At 49.7% G+C, this 23576-nt stretch overlaps 1 protein-coding gene across 1 annotated transcript; it reads right to left on the bottom strand.

Annotated features, from left to right (window-relative positions):
* Positions 1–13294: 13294 nt before the first annotated feature.
* Positions 13295–19512, bottom strand: NHLH1 (nescient helix-loop-helix 1). The gene is made up of 2 exons (XM_047782985.1): positions 19062–19512; positions 13295–15602 (listed from the first exon to the last, which is right to left on the bottom strand). Exon 2 carries the CDS (start codon positions 15428–15430, stop codon positions 15029–15031), a length of 402 nt encoding a protein of 133 aa, XP_047638941.1. The 5' UTR covers positions 15431–15602; positions 19062–19512; the 3' UTR covers positions 13295–15028.
* Between the last annotated feature and the right edge of the window lie 4064 nt (positions 19513–23576).

The raw sequence follows: 23576 nt of genomic DNA on the forward strand, positions 1-23576 counted from the left end.
AAGGCCCATACTACTTAAGTATGACCTCATCTTGGAATTCCTCTTGTGGCTCAGTGGTTAACACACCTGACTAGCAACTGTGAGGACACGGGTTCAATCCCTGGCCTCACTCACTGGGTTAAGGACCTGGTGTTGCCATGACCTGTGCTATAGGTCGCAGATGCAGCTTGGATCTGGCGTTACTGTGGCTGTGGTGTAGGCCAGTAGCTGCAGCTCCAATTTGACCCCTAACCCGGGAACTCTATATGCTGTGGGTGTGGCCCTAAAAAGACAAAACACACAAACAAATGAACAAATAAACTTTATGCCCTCATCTTAACTCTAACTACATCCGCGAAGACCCTGTTTCCAAATAAGTTCACATTCATAGGTACTGGGGCTTAGAATTTTAGCATATCTCTTAGGGCAGGGAATTGGGACCCAATTTAACCCATAAAATTAGCAATGAAGATTCAAAAAATTAATTTTAAAAATACCATTTATAATAGCATCAAAACTATAAAATACGTAAGATAAACCTGACAAAAGATGTGCACTGGAAACTACAAAACTTCGCCCAGATGACTTAAAGAAACCTAAATAAATGGGAAGATACACATTGTTCGTAGATCAAAACATTCAATATTGCTACGATTTCAGTTCTGCATGCCACATGCACAGACCAAAAAAAAAATTATGCAAGGCAAAAAATTAGTATCCATGTTTACAATCCTGTAATCCTACAATCCTAGAGATCCTATAATGATTGGAAAATTCCCAACAATCAAATAAAACAGAAAGAGAATATTTGTCACTTTACTTCAACTCAAACAGCAAAATTTCAAAGGTGGGGAGCTCCCTGCTGGCTCAGTGGATTAAGAATGCGGCATTGTCACTACCGAGGTGTGGGTTCAGTTCCTGCCCCAGAACTTCTGCATGCCAAGGGTGAGGCCAAAATAAATAAATAAATACATAAAATTTCATTATCATCAAGTGCTGGTGAGATGGTAGGAAATAGAGACTATTACAAGCTGTTGGTGTGAAGATGAGTTGATGTGTTTTGTAGCACAATCTAGAAGTGTCATAAAACTGAATATGTGTATAGTCTATAAACCAGTTCCATTCCTAGGAATATATCACAAAAAATGACCCTGCAAAGGAGTTCCTGTCATGGCTCAGCAGAAACCAATCTGGAGTTCCTGGGTGGCTCGCAGGGCTAAGGATCCAACCCAGTGTTGTCACTGTCCTGGCACAGGTTCAATCCCTGACCTAGGAACTTTCACATGTCACAGGGGCAGTCAAAAAAATAAAAGGTTAAGACAGCAGAAATGAATCTGACTAGCATCTATGAGGACACAGCTTCGATCCCTGGCCTTGTTCAACGTGTTAAGGATCTGAAGTTGCCATGAGGTGTGGTGTAGGTCACAGATGCAACTCAGATTCTGCATTGCTTGACTACAGCATTAGGCCAGTGGCTACAGCTCCAATTTGACCACTAGCCTGGGAAACTCCATATGCCACGAGTGTGGCCCTAAAAAGCAAAAAAAAAAAAAAAAAAAGACCCTACATGGAGTTCCCATGTGGAATCAGGTGTCTTCACTGCAGTGGCTTTGGTCCCTGCTGTGGCGTGGGTTTGATCCCTGGCCCAGGAACTTCCACATGCTTCCAGCCCAATCAAAAAGAAAAAAATTACCCTGCAAAGGCAAAATAAATTGATACATTCAAGGAGTTCACACTGTGGTGCAGTGGGTTAAGAATCCTAAGCCACAGCTCTGGTCTCTGTGAATATGCAGGTTCAATCTCTGGCCCAGGACAGTGGGTGAAAGGATCCAGCATAGCCATAGCTGTGGCGTAGGACAGAGCTGTGGCTCAGAGTCACTCCTGGGCTGGGGAACTTCCATATGCCGCAAGTGCAGTCATAAATTTTTTTTCAAAAAATTGAGATATTCAAGAATCTTATACAGTAAATGCATGGTAGAATGTGCATATGGTATATGCAGATAAAAAAAGAACTAGTTCACCATTTAAATGTTTTAAATTCCATCTCATTTATACAAGCAGAATAGAATTTTAAAATGCCATGTTCAGTGGGAGGAAAAAGAAAAAGTAGAAGAAACAGAATGAAATGTATACCACAATATTGTCCTGAAATATAAAAACATGCAAAATAATGTAATGTATTGATCATGGATATATCCATGTGTCAATCAAGGGGTGAAAGGGAGATTCAAAGACATGCACTAAGAAAATGAGTAGATTCCTATGGGAGGGGTGGCAAGGAAAATAGGGCCAAGGATGGGAAGAGAGGAAGCAACAAAAAGGGAAGCATGGATGAATTTTTAGTGTGCCACAAACTGAGGGATTTAATTGATTATAGCAGCTGAACAAAAGAACAAAGATATTTTTGTTTTACTTAAAATCAATTGCAGGCTTTTTTCTTTTTTTTGATCTCTTTAGAACCATGCCGACAACTTATGGACATTCCCAGGCTGGGGTTGAATTGGAGCTGTAGCTACTGGCCTAAGCTGCAGCCACAGCAATGCAGAATCTGAGCCACATCTTTGACCTACACCACAGCTCACAGCAACGCTGGATCCTTAAACCACTGAGCAAGACCAGGGATTGAACCTGCAAACTCATGGTTCCTAGTCGGATTCGTTAACTGCTGAGTCATGATAGGAACTCTGCCCAATTGCAGTTTTTAAAGGAAAAAAATATGGCACAAAATTGAAAAAATGAGTTAAACGATTTTTTTCAGTAGGCCAATGATATGAAAAAATAATTCACAGAATAAATACAAATATTTAATAAGCATATGAAATTATTATCATCCTCAAATAAAAGAAGTTCTTAAAGAAAAATTTGATATTTCTTTTGCCCATAAAATTGGAAAAAATTAAAAAAGACTGATAATACCTATTGCTATGAAGGGTATGAAGAAATATAGACTCTCACGTGTGACTGGAAATAATGCAGGGCGATAAAAACTTTCTGGAGGGCCATTTGGAAGTATCAGGATTTTAAATGTACATTCTCTCTCTCTTTCTTCTTTTTGGCTACACCAGTGGCATGTAAAAGTTCCCAAGCCAGGGATTGAACCTGTGCTGCAGCAGGGACCCAAGCCACTGCAGTAACAATACTGGATCCTTAACCCACTGGGCCATAAGGGAACTCCTACTTCTAAGCCTATGTATTTTAGTATTATTTGAATTTGTTGCAATAGGCATATATGACTTTGGTAATTTTTAAAATGCTTTTTAAAAATAAGTAATCCTATGGCTTCCAGTGGAATGAAAAGATAAGATGCAGCTTCTGGAGAAAAATAACTTGTGAGAATCCCATCTGAAATGTCAAATGGACTAGAATATATGACTATGTCTTCTCAAGGTGGATGGCAACAGGTGGATGTTGGGATAACACAGCAAATTGAAGTGGAAAGTGGAGTTCCCATCGTGGCTCAGTGGTTAACAAATTCGACTAGGAACCATGAGGTTGTGGGCTCGATTCCTGGCCTTGCTCAGTGGGTTAAGGATCCAGCATTACCATGAGCTTTGGTGTAGGTTGCAGAAACAGCTCAGATCCCACATTGCTGTAGCTGTGGTGTAGGCTGGCAGTTGCAGCTCCAATTTGACCCCTAGCCTGGGAACTTACATATGCGCCGGGAGGTGGCCCTAAAAAAACAAACAACCACCCCCCCAAAAAAACACTGTTAATTGATCTTGGTTATGCACTGGTATGGGGCAAAGAGCCTCACATGTTATCTCTAATAAGAAAATAGACACTGTTCAGAAATTTCAAGGAACTTGCCCCAGGTCACACTAAAACCCGTATATAGTAGGTAGAAGATCTCGATGCAATTCAATGCAGGGAGGGCATAGAGATATGCGCATGTCACAGAGATATGCTAAGGGAGTGCAGGAGGAGCCAAGCTTGGGGCTATAAGCAGGTGCCTGGAAGAAGTGACAACTATGTATTCTTGAAGGATGAGTAAGATCTACATAGGTGAAGAAGGAGAAGGAAATCCATAATCAAAGGCACAGAAGTCAGGAACAATCCGAAATGTTCCAGAGAGCTTTGAGCGCCTTAGAACATTTAGAGCACAAAGAGTAAAGGCTGGAATAGCCGTTGGTGTGGAAAGATTTGCAGGAGCTGCACCCTGAGGGGAAGTTCGTGCCGTTTTGAAGAATGTGGATTTAATTCTAGAAATAAGGAGGAGCCATTAAAATGATTTGAGTCTAGAACTGTCCTTATTTGTATTGGGGGGGGAGGTGTTACACTAAAGGCAGTCTGGAGGGTGGATTTAAGGAGAGGAAGCCAAGAAGCAGAGAGACAGCTTGACCACTGCGATAGTCTAGGTGAAGGAAAATAGGGTGGAAATACAGAAGCTATTCTGTCTTGTTTAGAAAGCAAAATGTATAGAGGTTGATGATGGATCGGAGATGGGAGCGGAGCGAAAGAAAGGTGTGATAGCCAGGGCAGGTGAATACTGCTGGTGCCCTTATTCACACCAGGACTACCAGGGAAAAGTTGGGTTGAGGGATGGGAGAATTAGGGATGCCAGTTTGGGGATGTGGGGTTGGAGATTTCCGGGAGGTGTCCTAGTAAAGAGGTCCCCTCTCCAGCCACAAACCCAAAGGGATAAATTTCTTCTGGACAGCTCCATGGGAAGACTCCGCAACAGCTCTTGTTCAATGTGTCCTTAGGACATCACCACTCTTGTCACAGTCCGCTACAGACTTTCTCCTGTGTGGTCCATTTTGGAAGCTAATACCACTGTTCAACCAAGCTCCCAAGCCAGAAACCTGGGAGTTCTCATCTAGCCTACCACATGAAATACATCTCCAAGTCCTGTTGAATCTACCTTTAAACAGCTCTCCTAAATCTATCCTCTCTTCCCCATTCATTTCTACTGACATCTCTAGGAGTTCCCTCTGTGGTTCAGTGGGTTAAGGATGTAGCATTGCTGCAGTTGTGGTGTAGCTTGCAACGGCAGCTTGGATTCCATCCCTGGCCCAGAAACTTCCATATGCCCAGGGTGCAGCCAAAAAAGAAGGGTGAAAGAAGGACATTTCTAAAATGCAAACTTGACTGCATCTATCTACCCCACTAGACAACATTTGTTGGTTTCCCATCACTATGTGGCAAAGTACAAGCTCCCCAGCATAACATCCACGTTCCCCCCAGTTGGCCACTGCTTATCTCTCCAACATCTTTTTCTTTTTTTGTTATTACAGTTGATTTATCATGTTGTGTCAATTTCTGCTGTGCAACAGTGACCCAGTCATATATATATATATAAAGTATATATATAAAGAATATATATATATAAAGAATATATATATATAAAGAATATATATATATTCTTTTTCTCACATTATCCTCCATCATGTTCTACATAAGTGACTAGATATAGTTCCCTGTGCTATACAGCTGGATCTCATTGCTTATCCACTCCAAATGCAATAGTTTGCATCTATTAACCCCAAACTCCCAGTCCATCCCACTACCTCCCCCTCTCCCTTGGCAACCACGAGTCTGTTCTCCATGACCATGAGTTTGTTTTTTTTTCAAAGATATGTTCATTTGTGCCATATATTAGATTCCAGATATCAGATATCAAATTGTATTTGTCTTTCTCTTTCCGACTTACCTCACTTAGTATGAGAGTCTCTAGTTCCATCCATGTTGCTGCAAATGGCATTATTTTGTTCTTTTTTATGTTTTAGTAGTATTCCATTGTGTATATATACCATATCTTCTTAATCCATTCATCTGTCGATAGACATTTAGGTTGTGTCCATGTCTTGGTTATTGGGAATAGTGCCGGTATGAACATAGTGGTGTATGTACGTTTTTCAGTGAAAGTTTTGTCCAGATATATGCCCAGGGGTGGGATTGCTGGGTCATATGGTAGTTCTATATTTAGTTTTCTTAGATACCTCCATACTGTTTTTCACAGTAGTTGTGCAACTTCTCCAGCTGTTCTGCAAGTCTCTCCTGTCCACCAGCAGCATATGGAAGTTCCCAGGCTAGGGGTCTAATTGGAGCTGCAGCTGCTGACCTATGCCACAGCCACAGCAACGTGGAATCAGAGATGAATCTGTGACCTACACCCCAGCTTGCCATAATGCAAGATCCTTAACCCACTAAGACAGGCAAGGGACTGTATCTGAGTCCTCATGGATATGAGTCGGGTATTGGGAACTCCAGCCCTTTGTATTTTAATGCCCTAACAAAATCAAACTGTTCAGAGTGTGCTCCTGCTCAAAACTGCTCTTCATGCCTCCATACCTTTGTATCTACAGCGCCTTCTACCCAGAATATCACTGTCTCAGGTTGGGTTCCCTGGGAAAGAGATTCTTACACGCTGAGGTGTATGCAGGAGGGAGCTTTCAGGAGAGCAATACCTGCTAGGTGCGAAGGAGGTTGGATTAACCAGAGGTCGAAGCTGAAGTGCAATGCGATTGCAGCAGAGGCCCCCAGCAATCTGGTGAGGGATCTCCAGCTGGGACCAGCCCTTCAACGTTGCCCCTGGAATGGGGCTGTGTAACCCCGCACCAACCAGTCCTTGCATGTATACTGCCTAGGGAGGGAGTGCAACTTTAAGCAAGGCAGCTTTCCTCCTTCAAAGGCAATTCCTGTGGAAAGATTCGGCTGTGAGTCAACACTCCTGCATCTGGGGAAGTGAATGCTCTGTCCATTGAAGGAGGAAATTTGCAAAGGGGGTTTCTGGCAGCACATTGCCGAATTCACTGCAAACACCTTTACAGATCTGGCAAACCCCTATCAGCCATCGAAGCCCAGCTCAGGTGTTACCTGCTTCCTTCCTCACCAACACTGCCTCTGAGTTAATCCTGACTTCTATTCCTTTCATTTTCTTAATTTTTTAAATTAAAGTATAGTTGATTTACAATGTTGTGTCAATTTCTGCTGTACAGCAGGGTGACCCAGCCATATGTATATAAACATCCTTTTTCTCATATTATCTTCTATCATGTTCTACCACAAGAGATTGGATATAGTTCCCCGTGCTATGCAGTAGGACCTCGCTGCTTATCCATTCTGAATGTAACTGACTTTGCGGTGACTCAGCAGTAACAACACCAACCAGTATCCATGAGGATGCAGGTTCGATCCCAGGGCCCACTCAGTAGGTTAAGGATTTGCATTGCCTTGAGCTGCCATGTATGTCACAGATGCAGCTCTGATCTGGCATTGCTGTGCTGTGGTATAGGCCAGCAGCTGCAGTTCCGATTTGACCCCTAGCCTGGGAACTTCCATATGCAGCAGGTATGGCCCTAAAAAGTCATAAATAAATAAATAAATAAACAAGCAAACATATTTCTTGAACATATATATATATTTCTTTTCTCTTCAGAGCTGCACTCACGGTGTATGGAGTTTCTCAGGCTAGGGGTTGAATTGGAGCTGTAGCTGCTGGCCTACACCACAGCCACAGCAATGCAGGATCCAAGCCACATCTGCGACCTACACCATAGCTCACAGCAATGCCAGATCCTTCACCCACTGAGCAAAGCCAGGGATCGAACTTGCATCCTCAGAACATACTTTTCATGGTCAGTAAGTTGATGTGTTTCCATGTCTGTTTCCCCAGTAGATAGTGAGCAGAGCCTGGGCCGTATTTCAGAACCTAGAACAGTGTCTGGCACCCACTGGGTAGTTAATAAATGTATGGTGCATTGAATAAATAAATGAAGGAAACAGCTAGCAGGTTATGAAAAGAGAAGCCTGGAGTTTAAATGCTAGTAAGGGTGGCAGAGAGGTTCTGATCTCAGGGCCCTCCCTCTCTTCTCACTTCATTTGGGAACCAGGCTGGAGGCCCTGCTTGGGAGACCTAGCAGTCCCAGGTTAAAGCCAAACAAGGCTCTAAGCTTAGAATGATCAAAGTAGGGCAGGAGCCAGCAAAAGACTGTCAGTTGTAAATAGCCAGGTGGCTGATGAAACTGGAAGGCAGAGTAAAACCTAGAGGGAAGCAGAGAAGTTAAACGGTTTCAGGCCTCTGTGCCATACCTGACAGTTGCCACTCAGATTCCAACATGAAAAAGGAAAGAAACAAGCACACCAGTGTATGCAGCCACAGCAGCCACAGCAGCAGACAAACATCCCCAGAGACAGAAAGCACACACTCACAACAAATGAAATGGACACAGAGGAAAAAAAAAAAAATCCCAATCTGAACATTAGAGACCATTAACATGTAATTGAAACACCTATGAATTCTGATCTTTATTCCTACAGGGCAATTAACCCTCCTTCACCTTCCAAAAACCTCCTTCTGACAATAATAGAAGTTCAGAGTTCCCACTGTGGCTCAGCAGGCTAAGAACCTGACTAGTATCCATGAGGACAAGGGTTTGATCCCTGGCCTCGCTCAGTGGGTTAAGGATCCGGTCGTCGTGAGCTGTGATGTAGGTTGCAGACGCAGCTCGGATCAAGCATTGCTGTGGCTGTGGTGTGGGCCACAGCTGCAGCTCCGATTGTACCCCCAGCCTGGGAACCTCCGTACGCCACAGGTGCGGCCCTTAAAAAGACCAGAAAAAGAAAAGGAAGGAAGGAAAATAAGTTCCGATTGTGAGTCCCACCACTTCTCCTTCACCCTTTGTCACCAGTCTAGTATAGCTTTTCCCTCTCCCTCTCTCTCTCTTTTAATTTTATTGTGGTAGAGTTGATTTACAACCTAGTATGTTCTCTTTTACCCCCGCTTAGCACCTCCCCACAGAGAGGAGGAAGCGTGAGAACGTATCTGCTCGCAGCCAGCAGAGGGCAGTGCTCAACAAGCAATAATCAGACCTGACTTAAACTTGCTACAGGGAGGGAACAGAGGAAGAGGAGGAGCCAGAAAAGTCCTTGGACTCACACAACGTTCTGATCCTATTTCCCGACCCAGGTCTCCCTCCTTTTCTGCTTCTTGGGCACCCAGACTCCTCTCCTCCTCAGCGCGATGTGTCCATCCTCAGTTGAGCAGATTTCAGAGTTTGGCCCTAACTTCCCACAGAAGTCTGGGCCAAGAGATCTCCCCCCTCTGGCTTCCCCACAGTCCCTTGTCCCCTCCCACTGTATCTTGTTTTCCTGAATTTGGGGTTGGACTCCTGACTGATGCCCAGGATCCCCCACAAGGGGCTTGATTCCAAGGCCACCTCTCAGAGGATGTATGCATCCTCCCTGGTACCAGCGCACCTCTCCTCTGCTGGAGCAAGGTCTCACAATCAGGCCCCTTCACTGCCCTGGCCTGGCACATTGTACGGCCCATAGACTGTGCAATAGTACAGGTTAGCCCTTTGCCATACTGCTCCTAGGGTATCATCCGTGAGCACTTACCATGCCAAGCGCTGCCAGGATGATCTCATTTAATCTTCCTAACACCCCTGTAAGGCAGGTCTTGTTATCTCCCCCATTTTGCAGATGAGGAAATGGAGACCCAGGGAGGCATATGTTTTGCTCGCTATGGCACAAAGGATAAATGTTGAGTATGGAGCTGAGACGCAGGTCATCAGGGCATTGCTGCTTCTGCTGTGTCCACCACTGCCCCCCTTCTCCCCAACTCCAGCTCTGCTCTCTTCCTTCTTTTCTCTGGCCGGCCAGCAGTCAGGGACTGTGACCTTCCTGTTAGCTTCTTTCTTCTGTCCCTAATCCTCGCCCAGTCAGATTTCAAGAGCTTCGGAACGGACACAAGAAAACAAGAAAGAGTCAGAAAGATGAAGGAGGGGGGTGCTAAGGGGCCTTCCAGAAAGAGGAAGAAGCGAAGGCGAGGCAGGCACTACGCTGGGGATGGAGGAGGAAGGAAGGAAGGTGGGTGAAATGAGTGAGAGGAGCCCCGTGCCCAGACTGGGAAGGGGCACCAGCAGGGCCTCCATTGTGTGGGCACAAAGGGGCCATATGCCTGGCAGCCTGCCGTGTGTGTGTGTGTGTGTGTGTGTGTGTGTGTGTGTGTGTGTGTGTGTGTGTGTGTGTGTGTGTGTAAAGGGAGGAGGGGGAGGAGTGGCTAAAAGTCCCCCCCTCTACTTGCTCAACCGCCTGGGGCCCTGCTGTCTGCTCTGTCACTGGGGGTGGGGTTTGCTGAGAAAAGGGGCAGAGGGGAGCAATTATGACAGACCACACCGGAGGGTCAAGGCGTGTTATTAGCCGGGATGGAAGAGGGCACGGAAAGCTCGATGGGGCATGATGGGAAGGCACTGGGGGAGGATGGGAGGGGTGAGGTGCCAGAGCCCCACCCCCCAGGTGCCCCCAAACTGCCCCTCCCCCACCCAACTGCCCACCTGCAGGGTTTCAGAGGTTGGGGAATGAGGGCCCCCAGATGCATCCTCTTCTAACCTTCCATTCCTCCCTCCTCCCTGCGTGTTAGCCCTGAGCGCTCCCTTTTGCCTCATCCGGGACTTCGGGCTCCCTGACAGTCTCCTCTCCCAGGGCCTGGTCCCCTGCTCCCTTCCCCCTCCTACTCTTTTCCTCCTTCTTCTCCTGTCCTGTGGAGCAGAGCGGCAGCCGAGGCCAATTGATTATCTGAAGAAATTCGGAGCTAGCAGTAGAACAGCTGCAGCTGCCCCCTCTCACCACCCCCAGGCCCTAAGGGATCCCTGAAGGGAGGGGGCCAGTAACCCCTTCTGCTTTCCAGCCGGCAAAGGGCTGAGAGGCAGGCATGGGGCTCAGAGGACTGAAGCTGCTGTGCAGGGAAGGCACAAAGCGCTCAGGGTCAGGAATGGCAGACACGGGTTCTAACCCCTGTCCGCCACCGTGGGTGAGTCCCATCACCTTTGTGGACAGCATTTTACCTGCCTTTAGAACAAAGCTGTTGGGGAGTTCCCTGGTGGCCTAGTGGGTTAAGGATCACTGCTGTGGCATGGGTTTGATACCTAGCCTGGAAACTTCGGCACACCACAGGTGTTCTGTGCTCCTTTCCAGCCCTGGCCCCACGGTAGTCCTCAGATTCTCCCTGGTCTCTGTTCAGTCCTCCCTCTTGCCTGGCTCTGAGCAAAGTACATTTCATCTAAATCATATGGGGAAGGGATGGTGGTCCCGTCATACCTCACTGGTAACCGACTAGCATCCATGAGGACACAGGTTCCATACCTGGCATCGTCCAATGGGTTAAGGATCCAACATTGCTGTGAGCTGTGATGTAGGTTGCAGATGCGGCTCAGATCTGGCGTTGCTGTAGCTGTGGTGTAGGCCAGCAGCTGCAGCTCTGATTCAACCCGTAGCCTGGGAACTTCCATATGTCCCAGTATGGCCCTAAAATAAAGAAATAAATAGAAATCAAAATAAATAATGAATAAATCATGTGGGGAAGGGAAGCTGTCAACCTCTTCCAGTATGGGAGTTCCTCCCCAAGTCTAACACAAACCCATCTTGCTGCTAATGTCATTCGTGGCCCATCAGAGATGAAAACAGCACCCTTGAGAGACTGAAGGACATCTCAGCATTTTCCTCCCAGCATGGGTCTTCAGCCTTCTCGGATGACCTTAAGTTTGGAAAGGATCTTCGAGTTTACGTAGCCAGTGTTTCATCTAGGCAGGAATGGCTCCCTGATAATTCTGCCTACGTTGACCTCTCCAGCCGGTCTACTTGGACTCCCTCTCCTTGAGGCAGGTGCTTCCACTGGTGGACAGCTCCAGATGTTGCAAAGGTTTTTGGAGTTAAAATCTGTTTCACATCACTTCCACCTGCTGGTTCCTGTTCTGCTTCCTGGGGCCACGCAGAATGTCAGTTTTTCTCTTTTCTTTCAATAGTTGAAAATGGGTATCATACGTCCCTAAGTCTACTCTTTTTTTTTTTTTTTGTCTTTTTAGGGCTGCGCCTGCGGCATATGGAAGTTCCTAGGCTAGGGGTCTAATGGGAACTGTAGCTGCCAGCCTACACCAGAGCCACAGCAATGCCAGATCCAAGCGGCGTCTGCAACCCACACCACAGCTCATGGCAATGCCAGATCCTTAACCCACTGAGCAAGGCCAGAGATCGAACCCTCAACCTCATGGTTCCTACTCGGATTCGTTAACCACTGAGCCATGACGGGAACTCCTCTAAGTCTACTCTTGCAAAGACACATATCCTCAGTTTTTCAACTATTCCTCCTGTGAAGTCATCTCCACCTTTTTGCCTTCTTGGACCCACAGCTCTGAATACTCTCTAGTTTATCAAAGTTTCTGTTCAAACCGGAAGTCCAGGGAGTTCCCGGTGTGGCTCAGAGGTAACAAACCTGATTAGTACCCATGAGGACACAGGTTCAATCCCTGGCCTCGCTCGGTGGATCAAGGATCCAGCATTGCCATGAGCTGTGCTGTAGGTCGCAGACACAGCTTAGATCTGGTGTTGCTCTGGCTGTGGTGTAGGCCAAAAGCTACAGCTCCAGTTCAACTCCTAGCCCAGGAACTTCCATATGCCATGGGTGTGGCCTTAAAAAGACAAAGAAAATTAAAATAAAATAAAATGGTAACTCCATTGAGTACCACTTGTCAGGCCATGTCATTCCAGGGAAGCAGAAGGGCATTGGCAATATAGGACAAAAAAACCTGGGTTTAGACTTTTTAAAAATTTTTCTTTTTAGGGCAACACCTGCAACATATGGAAGTTCCCAGGCTAGGGGTCAAATTGGAACCTGCAGCTGCTGGCCTACACCACAGCCACATCCTGAACTTTCTCTCTGCCCCTAACTAGCTCTGTGACTTTGAGCAATGTCCTTCTCCTCTCTGGGCTCTAGTTCCTCATCCATAAGTTGATATTAGTGTCCCCTCCAGGATGCTGTGATATCCCTTCTGCACTCCTTTTTATCTTTTTCCTATTCCTCTCTTAATCCTAGGTTTTCACTGTGTTCTCTCCAGTATCCTAAGGTTAGGGAACACAAATGGGCCAAGAATTGTTTTTGCAAGGAATTTTGACTCACTTCAGAGACAGTAACGGGGAAGGTCCTATTTCATAGCCATGGCATGAAATGTTTTGTAACCCAGCAGCATGGACCCACAGACACATGTTTAACTTGAGTTCCACTGGGACACTCAGCTCTTTCTCTGATCCAGAGCGAGCAGGAGCAGAAGCACAGCATCAGAGGGGTCAGAAGGTCAATGGGTGCCAAGAGGGAGCTACATGGGAGTTTAGGTGAAGAGGCCCGGGACCTGTGTGTTACACTCTCCATTGCACCTCTTTACCCTGTGACCCCTTCTTCTCTGTTTTCATTTGTCCACCACTGCCATCTCTCATGACCCCATCAGAAGAGCCTTCAAAGCTTCCGACCCTCAATGCCTGCCCTACCAGAGACTACAACCCAGCTTTCCAACTCAATAGAATGATCCACAGTTGAACCTGGTGCTAGAACGAGGTCACTTTAATTTTTCTTTTTGTATGAAACCAAAAACACAACAGGAGGGAAACACAGGACACAGGACACAGACCCCTAGGGCCTACTGTTGAGGGATCTTAGGAAGAAGTGAGGATTCACGGGGGAGGGCTCGAGAGAGAAGAGAAGCAGGCAGGACTGGAGTGGGATTGTCTGGGGATGGAGGGAGCAGGAGGAAGGATCCAGGAGCCCTGGAAGTGGGGGAGGGGTGCCATCCCAGAGGACCAGGGTGTCAGGACAGGTGGATCCCAGGAAGGGATGTGGGTGTGGGGAACAAGAGTGATCTCCTCACACACTGGAAGTTGCAAAAGGAGCAAGAAAGGGAGGAGAATAACCAGGGAGGAAGCAAGAGAGATCCGGCTAGGGCTGCCAGAAGCTCTCTCACTCGACCCCAAAGTGCACAACTCGGCAATAAATAGTAATATTTATAAATAAATAAGTAAATAAATAGATGAATAAATAAATAAATACATAAATAAATAATATCCTTGCAGAGCTAGGAGTTTGGTGCTAGGGAGACAGGAGCATGGGAAGTGCGGTGAGTTCATCTCTCTTCTACACAGGTCCTGGGGCCCTTCTCCCACCGCCCCTGGGCTGTAGTGAGCTGGTGGGCTCAGCAGCATGGTGCGGGATGCAGAGAGCCTTGAGGTGGGGTAGGATGGGGTTAGGGTCTCTTTCCTTGCTCAAGCAGCACAAGGAAGGAGAAAAAAAAATGGAGTAAAGACGTCCTAGGTCCAGGAGGGCTGAGCTTTCCCAGCGGGCATTAGTAGGACACCCCCCTGCATCCGAGGGAGAAGCCGGTACCGGTTTTGCACATTTTCATGGTGGGCTGGGATGGACGGAGGGAGCAGACGTGAGAGCTGGCTGACCCATGGCCTGGGCCTTTCACAGATACTCTGGGTGGAGTTTGGGGAACCCCACCCCAAGACCGAGGATTCTCCTCTAGCTGCACACTGGGAGGGAGTCGAGTGGGATAGTTGGGGTGGGAGGGCACAGGGAGAGTGCCAAATAGCTCAGAGAGGGCAAGGCACGCACTACCGAGTAAGATCTGAGGTCTGTATGTGTTCGCCTCAGGAACGTGATAGAAAACAGAGTTTTTCCATCATTCCCAGCTACCAAGAGTCCCCTCACAGGAGTTACCTCGCCATGCCTCTGCTCCCAAGGGCCGGCCCATCTGCCAAGCATGGTTAGACTGAGACCTCCGAGGGAAAAACCAACAGGACACTAAGCTTGGCCTTTCCCCTTCCTGTTCCCATGCCCCTCCCTCCCAAGGGCAGGAGAAGCTGGAACAAGGTGGAAAGAGGGCCAGGGGCAGAGTCCAAGTGTGTGTGTATGTGGGGGGGGTAGGGAGTGTCTCTGAAACTTTGGACACAAGGGTGGAAGAGGCAGCAGCCCATGAGCGAGCTAGGGGTCATGCGGAGACTGTATACCCACCACCCAAGCAAACATTTCTAACCAGCTGGGCCCCAGCCACAAACTAGAGAAGGTACCCATGAGACGAGCCCTCCGGGTGCCTGGGTGAATGAAAGAAAGTCGCCTCCACGACCGACCGGTGGGCACTATGCCTGGGCCAGAGGGCCTGTGGGTACATGCCATGCCAAGGAACAGGGGCTCAGGGGGGAGAGGCTGTCCTAAGCAGTGAGAAGGGACCCCAGCGAGGGCCCCTGGAAGAGGGGTGAATCCAAGGCGGGAGGCCGACCGCGTTCAGACGTCCAGCACGTGGTTCAGGTAGGAGATGTAGCAGATGGCCAGGCGCAGGATCTCAATCTTGGAAAGCTTCTTGTCCGGGGGCAGCGTGGGCAGCAGCTTGCGCAGCTCGGCGAAGGCCAGGTTGAAGGCTTCCACGCGGATACGCTCCCGCGTGGCGTGGGCCGTGCGGTACTTGGCTGTGGCGCGCCGCCGGCGCCGCCGCTCCTCCCGGCTCAGGTGCTGCAGGTCTTTCCGGCCGGGCTCTCCCGGCTCAAGGCCCCGAGCCTGGCCCCCTCCGGGTCCCCCGGGCCCCGCCCCGTCCGGGCCCGCCCCGCCCCCACAGTCGCTGAAGCCTGACTCGGTCTCAGAGTGGGTGGGAGGCAGGTCCAGCTCCATGGTGTCTGAGTTGAGCATCATGATGGACGCCTCCCGCCCTGAGAGATCAGGATCCCCTCCCCACCCCTCCCTCTGGGAGCCTGAAAGCTGGTTGCGGGAGGGGCAGGAAGGGCCTGGGATGCTGGGGTCTGCCACTGAGCTCAGGAAGTCAGAGCTCCTTCAGGGTTCCATGGTCAGTGTTCCAGTTAGGAGCCTGGAAGAGAGAAGGGGAAATTGATGGGGTCAGAGGGAGGAAGGAGGGAACAGCTCCGAGATGGGGAGGGGTGGGGAAGGTTTGAGGTGCGCTGGGAGAGGGGAGGTACTGTAAGCTTAGAGGAAGAAGGCAGAAACAGGGGGAGGGCTGGCAGGAGAGACAGGCAGGTGGCCACAGTATAAAGAATAAAAAGAAAGAGAGACGGGAGGAGAATTCAAAAAGTGGGCAACAGGAAAGATGAAGAAGCGATGAGAAGCACATAGGGCAGGATCAAACTGAGCAAGAGGATTACAGACCTAAATGTAAAACCTAAAACTAGAGCTCCTAGAAGAAAGCACAGGGGTAAAACTTCATGACATTGGACTTGGCAGTGATTTCTTGGATATGACACCAAAAGCACAGACAACAAAAGCAAAAATAGACAAATGGGACTACATCAAAGTTTAAAACTTTTGTACATCAAAGGATACAATCAACAGAGTGAAAAGACAATGGGAGAAAATATTTGCAAGTCGTATCAATGATAAGGGGTTACTCTCCAGAATATTATAAGAACCTCTACAACTCAACAACAAAAAAATCAAATAACTTGATGAAAAATGGGAGAAGAAAAAAAGGGGGGGGGAGTTCCTGCTGTAGTGCAATGGGATTGGCAGCACCGCTGCTGTGCCAGGACAAGGGCTCGATCCCCGCCCAGCACACTCGGTTAAAGGATCCAGCATTGCTAGCAGCTGCAGAATAGGTCGCAGTTGTGGCTCTGATTTGATCCCTGGCCCGGGAACTCCATGTGCTGCAGGGCAGCCAAAAAAGGGGGAAAAAAATGAGCAAAGGATTTGAAAACATTTCTCCAAAGCTGATATACAAATAGTCAACAAATAGATGAAAAGATGCTCAACATCACTAATCAATCGTCAGAGAAATGGAACTCAGAATCACAATGAGGGAGTTCACTGGCGGCCCAGCAAGTTAAGGATCTGGTGTTGTCACTGGTATGGTGCCAATTCGATCCCTACCCCGGGAACTTCCGCACACCACAGGCACAGCCTCTCCAAAAAAGTCACAATGAGATTTGACCTCACATCCATTAGGATAGTTACTATAAAACAACAACAACAAAACCTAGAAAGCAAGTGCTGGTGCGGATGGAGAGAAATTGGGACCCCAACCCTGGTTGGTGGGATTGTAAAATGGTGCAATTGTTGCGGAAACAGTATAGAGTTTCCTTTAAAAATTAAAAGTAGGATTACCGTACCACCACCTATCACTACTGCCACGTCTGTCTATATGTCCAAGAGAATTGAAATCTGGATGCTGAAGAGATGGCTGTACCCCCACGTTCACTGCATCATTATTCACAATAGCCAAGATATGGAAACAATCCGAATGCTCATCAATAGCTGCGTGGATCAAGAAGATGCAGCAAAAAAAAAAAAAAAAAAAGAAGATGCAGCATATGCATCCAACGGAATACTACTCAGCCTCATAAAGGAAGAAAATCTTGTCACGTGCTACAACATGGATGATCCTTGAGGACACTATGCTAAGTGAAATAAGCCCGTCCCCAAACCACAAATATTGTTTGACTCTACTTATAAACACAAATATTGTATGATTCCACTAATATGATGTATCTAAGTAGACAACTTCATAGCAGCAGAAAGTAGAATGGTGGTTCCCAGAGGCTGAGGAGAGGTGGGAAGAGAGGAGGTGTGTTTCAAAGGATGTAGAGTTTCAGATTTAAAAGAGGAAACAGTTCTGGAGATCTGTTTCATAACGATGCGAAGATACCTAACGCTACTGAACGCTACGCTTAAAATGGTGAGGTTCGTGTTATTTATTTTATCACAATAAAAAGTTTTAATAATTAAAAAAGGCCTTGGTGCTGACCGAGACTGGAGCCACAGCTCTGAGAGAGATGGGCTGTGGCTCTAAACCTTTCCTGGTTGTGAGGGGAGAATTATAAGCCTTGATCCTGTGAGCCCCTCCCTCCCAGGGTCCCTCTCCACCCTTGCTGCTTCTGTATGCGTGTGTGAGGAGAGGGGGTGATAAACACGCAGACTGCCCTTTGTAGAGTGGACCGTGGGACGCACAGAGCTTGGCACAGCTGCCCAGGCTCAGTCCTTCCCAGCCCCTGCACCCACCAGGGGACCCCTGCAGACACCAGAGCCTCCCACCTGGACCACCAGAATCAGGGGGACGTATTTCTTCTGACCACAGTCTCCCTGCTCGGGAGAGCCCCTTCCTCCTGCTCTGTCCTCAAACCCTCAAACCTTGCCATCCCCTAGCCCTTTTGGCAACTCTGCAAAGACTGGGGAAAGGGAACATAATCCAGCTTTATGCTTCATCCTCCCACAGCTCAAGGCCAGTTCAGAGGTGACCTGCAGGGCAGGATGTGGACAGCGATGGGGGTGGGGGGCACTCTTTGGAGGCTTAGCTAAGGTTTGCTTGTCCCTGGGACCAGAGGAAATCAGGGAGAGGTTGCAGGAACATGGTCTGGGAAAGGTTGGGGATGGGGCTTTGCTCTGGGGTGGGGAGTGTTAAATGGGAATGGTGGACCACTCTGTGAGCTCAGCCAGGACTGAACGACCAGAAACAGAGGCACAGAACCTCCTTCACAATCCCCCTCTCCCCCTCCTCGTCAGCCCGCCCAGGTGCTCCTGCCTGACAGACACATTCACAGGGATCAGGGCTCCCCAGCATCGCTCTGCCCCAGCAGGCAGAAAACAAGCTCAACTGAGTACTCCACTAACACCAGCTCTGAGGGTTGGAGGTGCAAGATCATCAACATCTAACGGCACGTACACACATGGCCATAACACAAAACTGAAGGTGGTGGGTCCCCAAATTTAGAACACACTCTGTATTCCAGGGTCCAAAGGAACAAGAAGAGATGGATGGTGATAGCATGGGAGATCCCAAAGTCAGCAGCTCCCAGTACCTGTCTGGTGCCCCAACTCCCCACCCCCATGCTTCAGGAGTTCGGCTGTGGGGTTCTCGGCACATCCATCACAGCCCGATTCTCCCTCTTCCTGGTCCCCACGTTCCTTCATTCCTGACCGCTTCCCCTTCCCGTCTCCCTATGCGCTCCCAATCTGACCCCAGTCCCATTTCCACCTGGTCCCCCTGTTCATCTCAGCTCCAGTCCTGGCAGCCGCTTCTATTTACCCGTGGAGTCAGTCCTCACCCCCAAATCCACTTCTGGTCTCAAAGTTCCAGGCTCCTCCGAGGATCAGCAATTCCAAGCATCCAGGGAAGGACTTCCCACCCCACCTCTGCCATCCCTAACCCGACAGAGAATAGACAGGCACAAAGAATCAAAGAGACGTGGGGAAGAGGGAGGTGGGGGAGACAGAGAGACAGCTCAGGAGCGAGAACTAGAGGGAGGCTCTGGGAGGGGACTTGAGCCAGAGAGTGGGAGGGCCACGCCCACCCCTCCCCAGCCCATGGTTCCCCCTTTACCTAGGAGGACCCTGCAAGGGAATCCAAGCTGGCAGGACAGGGGGGCAGCGTTGACAGCCCCAGTCTCCTCTGGCTGCTCAGAGCTCATCCGTCTGCAAAGTTTGTGACCAGCTTTCTAGACCTCTCCGGGGCAGCGTGGCGTGGCTGTACAGGCTCCGGGGCAGATGAGAGGGGTACACATGTTGGGAATATAGAGCCCAGGTGGTTGGGGTGGGCTTGGCCAGGTACTGGGGCCACCCACACTCACACAGGCTCGCGTACACACACACTCACAGACACATACACACCTGAGCTGGCCCAGCCCTATGTATATATATGGAGATACACACACACACCCCCAGCTCTCCATTGGCTGGCCCGGCCCCCCTCCCTCATCAATATTAAACAGCCAGGCCAGGCAGCCATTGGCGGAGGGATCTGGGAACCCCCTGGGAGCTGGGGGCGGGGGTTGGCCCTGGGGGGGGCGGGGAGTGGGGGAGCAGGGACATCTGTTCTCCATGCATATTTCATAAGCAAGAAATGGAGAGCTGGGGAAGGGGTGGGGCTGGGGCTGGGGCTGGAGCCAGGGCAGGATCACAGATGAACCCCCTCAGTCTCCCACACCAGAGGCAAGCAGGGACAGAGGCCCCCAGCAAGCCAGGTTTCAATGCCACGGTCCCATTCTGAGTCCCCGCTGGACTTTGACAGCCCTTCCCATGTCTCCTTTTCCCTGGGAAAAAGGATTTCCAAGGTACTAACAGAGAAACCTGGGAAAGGGCAAGCAGACAGTACTAAAATGCAGAAGAGAACCTAGCATCCTTGCCCTCACCAAGCTCTCATCCTTCCTAATGCTGGTTCCCATCAGCCCCCTGCCAGGCTGCCTGGGGCTACTGTTCAGGCTCCTGCCCCTATCACCTTGGGATTCAGTCACCCCACACACCATTTTATCCCAGCCTCCAGCCTCCCACCTACCCCATCACTGGGACGGGGAGCAGGGTCAGATTCCTGACACTGATTCCACAAGGCATTTTTCTAGGCTTGCCGGCCCAACCTGACCCATTGGGAATTGGGGGAGGGGGGCTCTCAGGAGTAAAGAGTAAGGGCTAAAAGGAGCAGAGTGCAGGAGTGCTGAGAGAGGAGGAGCCAGGGTTGGAAGGACCCCGTGGGAGGAGGGCAGGGCACCCAGGCACTTCAAGCACGCTGGGGCATCAAATGAGTCATAAGAAAATTAGCTATAAAATCATATGCAATGGACATTGATTAAGTTCACATCAGTAACTCAGCTGCCTCCAGCCTGTGTGTGCATGTATGTGTGTGCATGTGTGTGAGTGTGTGATGCAGGGTGGCAGGAGCAGGGAGCAAGAGACACACAGAGAGGCAGTGGGCTATGTTTCCGTATCCACAGTTCTCTTTCTCACTCAGCTGTTGAATGCTGTCACTGAACCTTTGTGAGTATCCAAAATGAACCATGGCTGGGCAGACTCCAGAGACAGCGTGCTACAGTGGAGAAAGCCCTGTAGGCTGTGTGACCTTGGACGAGTAACTTAACCTCTCGACGAGCCTCAACCTTCCTTTTCTGTAAAATGGCATTAACTATAGCTGCCACTTGGGCTGCTGCAGAGATTAAGTGAGATAATGCGTGTAATGGGCCTGGGCCTTAGGAGGAACACACCCCACCTTCAGGCTGTTGGAAGCATTTGCCATTTCCCTGTTGCTGATCAACTTTTTCTGGGCTTCCTCCAGGGTAAGGCATTCCCTAAGGGGAGTCCTATAATTCCTCCCCAAGCTTCCCTCCCCCTCCCTCCCCCCACGTCTGGGAGGTGCCAACTCCCACCTGGGCAGGCCCAGACAGGTGCCCAGGCGCCAGCAGATGGGCTGAGCTGGAGGGGAAAGGAGGCTTGAGGAGGGGGGCTGGGGGCGAGCAGGGGATCAGGTGGCATCTCAGTTCTTGCATCATCATTGCCATGGTGCTGATTAAAAACCAATCTCTACCTAATGAGCCCCCAGCAACAACAATTCTACCTCCCCCACCCTCCTGCCCTCCACCCCATCCAAGAAATTGGGAGACAGAGAGACTCAGGAGAGAGTGCCGGAGAGGAGAGGAGAGATACAGAACAAATGGGAGATGGAGAGGGAGCAGAGGAGATGGAGGGAGAGACGTGGGGAGATATTGAGACCCAGGGAGAGAAAAAGGATTAAGAAAACAGGATCATTAGGTGACAGACAAGGGGAAGATGTAGAGACTCGGGAAGACGCGTCACAGAGAGATGGAGACGTAGGGAGATAGAGAGATAAAAGAGAGGATGGGAGCAGACTTGGCAGTTGCCAAGGCCTTGTGGAAGACTCGGGGATGCAAGATACAGGGGGATAGAGATGTAGGGAGAGACTTGAAAAGAGGAGATGGTGAGGGAGACACAGACCAGGGGGAATTTACAGATGTGGAGAAACACAGATGTTCGGGGGTGGACAGAGAGTGACACTGGGAGAGTCCCGAGGGAGACCCCAAGGCAGGGTGGGTCATATAGACCTGGGGGAGCCAGAGTGCACAGTTGTGAGGAAACCAAAAAATATTGGAGATAAAGACAAGGTGGAGAGTCAGGATGAACACAGCTACAGAGACGCGGGCCTGTCACTGAAATGGCAGAGTCTGGCTTCCCAAGGGTGAGACATTGAGCAAAACAGACTCAGGACCTGGAGAGACCCTAGCAGAAGGGAACCATGGTCGGGGTGGAGGGGGCGGAAGCAGGAGAGAGGAACCAAGGTCCTTCCTGGCCTCCCTTCTTTTAGGCAGTTGGGCTTTCCATCCTTGATGCACCAGCCCAGGCTGTCCCCAGTGCAAGCTGAGGTTAGATGGTAGGGGCGGGGTGGGGTGGGAGGGTGCTCTGGACCACCTCTGCCTCCCCTGCTTCTGTCATTCCTGGACTCTTCAGCCCTCAGCCCCAGTCTTCACTCGGGGGTTTGGTTTTGCTCCTCAGGGGAATAGCTAAAAAGAACAAAGAACAGGAGTTCCCGTTGTGGGGCCTCGGAAACGAATCTGACTAGGAACCATGAGGATGCGGGCTCTATCCCTGGCCTCGCTCAGTGGGTTAAGGATCCAGCGTTGCCATGACCTGTGGCATAGGTCTCAGATGCAGCTCAGATGGCTCAGATCTGATGCTGTCGTGGCTATGGTGTAGGCTGGCAGCTATAGCTCCAACTGGACCCCTAGCCTGGGAACTTCTTTTTTTTTTCGTCTTTTTGTCTTTTTAGGGCTGCACCCACGCCATATGGAGGTTCCCAGGCTAGGGGTATAATCGGAGCTGTAGCCACTGGATCCTTAACCCACTGAGCGTGGCCGGGGATTGAACCCGCAACCTCATGGTTCCTAGTCGGATTCGTTTCCGCTGCACCATGATGGGAACTCCTGCCTGGGAACTTCCATATGCCTCGAGTGTGGCCCTGAAAAGTGCAAAAAAAAAAAAAAAAAAAAGAACGAAGAACATAAGCATGTGATAAAGAGGAGGAGCTTAAAGCATGGAGTGGTGGGAAGAACTACTAATTCTACTGAACTTGGGGCCAATAGATCTGGGTCCGAGTCGTGGTGACCTGGGATGCATCATTAACTTCGACTGAACTTATTTTGTCACCTGTGAAGAGGTGGAAAATACTGTTGTCCTCAGAGGGCTTTTGTCCCACTGCACATAGGAAACTGCGAGATACCCCAACCCCTTACATTTTTGCAATGATTCAGAGATGGCAAGAAGTTCCATCCACGCATTTATAGGAGGGAGGCTGGGGAGAGCTCTGAGGCCAACTCAGGTTACCAGCAGTCTCAGGCTCCAAGCAAGGAGGAGAAGCCTGGGGTCTTTGCTGTGGAGGGCAGGAGGTGCAGGGCCTGGGGAGGGGGTAGGAGGATGTGTGTGGCTCTGGCTTAAGGTTGTTTTGCATTTTACAGGCGTTTGCTTTTTCAGACTGCTACTCACCATTTCTTCTCATCTCCACACTGCCTGCCTGCGAGGTAGTTGGTGGGGGAGGGAGGTTGGGGTGTGGGGAAGACACGGGGGCAGGGGCCGCTGCTTGAGGGTGGGGGCAGGGCCTGGAGGAGCCAGGAAGCAATGGGTTTGGCAGGAGAGGGGGTGACATATGTGGGGAGCCCTGGGGACCCAACCAGGCAAGCGGCTGGCAGGGAGAGCAGACGGCATTAACCCTCTCGGTGCCACATTGCCTGACCCTTCCCCAGGAGTGGCCCGTGGGGTGGGGGGTGCTGTCAGGTGGGAGACTGCGCATGTTCTGGGTCACAGGAGCTCCTGGGCAGGAGCTGTTTGTGCTCCCGAGAAGCAGCGGCAGGTCTGTCTTGGACTTTCTTCCCTCTGTGAGGCTCCCTCCTGTGGTCTCCCTCAGTCTCTCTCCCACTCTCCACCTCTCTGTGCCTCTAGGTGACAGCGGGTCTCCACTCTGGCTAACACGCAATCTGTCCCCCTCTGTGCTGCCAGCCCGGCTGGAAGCCCCCTTTGCAGTGCCGGGCCCCCGAGCCCTCTCTCACCCTGGCCCCCTAGG

The sequence above is a fragment of the Phacochoerus africanus genome, chromosome 6 (genome assembly GCF_016906955.1).
Source record: "Phacochoerus africanus isolate WHEZ1 chromosome 6, ROS_Pafr_v1, whole genome shotgun sequence".
Classification (NCBI taxonomy): Eukaryota; Metazoa; Chordata; class Mammalia; order Artiodactyla; family Suidae; genus Phacochoerus; species Phacochoerus africanus.

Excerpts from the sequence above, each read along its gene's own strand:
- NHLH1 (XM_047782985.1), bottom strand. The coding sequence starts at position 15,430 with ATGATGCTCAACTCAGACACCATGGAGCTGGACCTGCCTCCCACCCAC.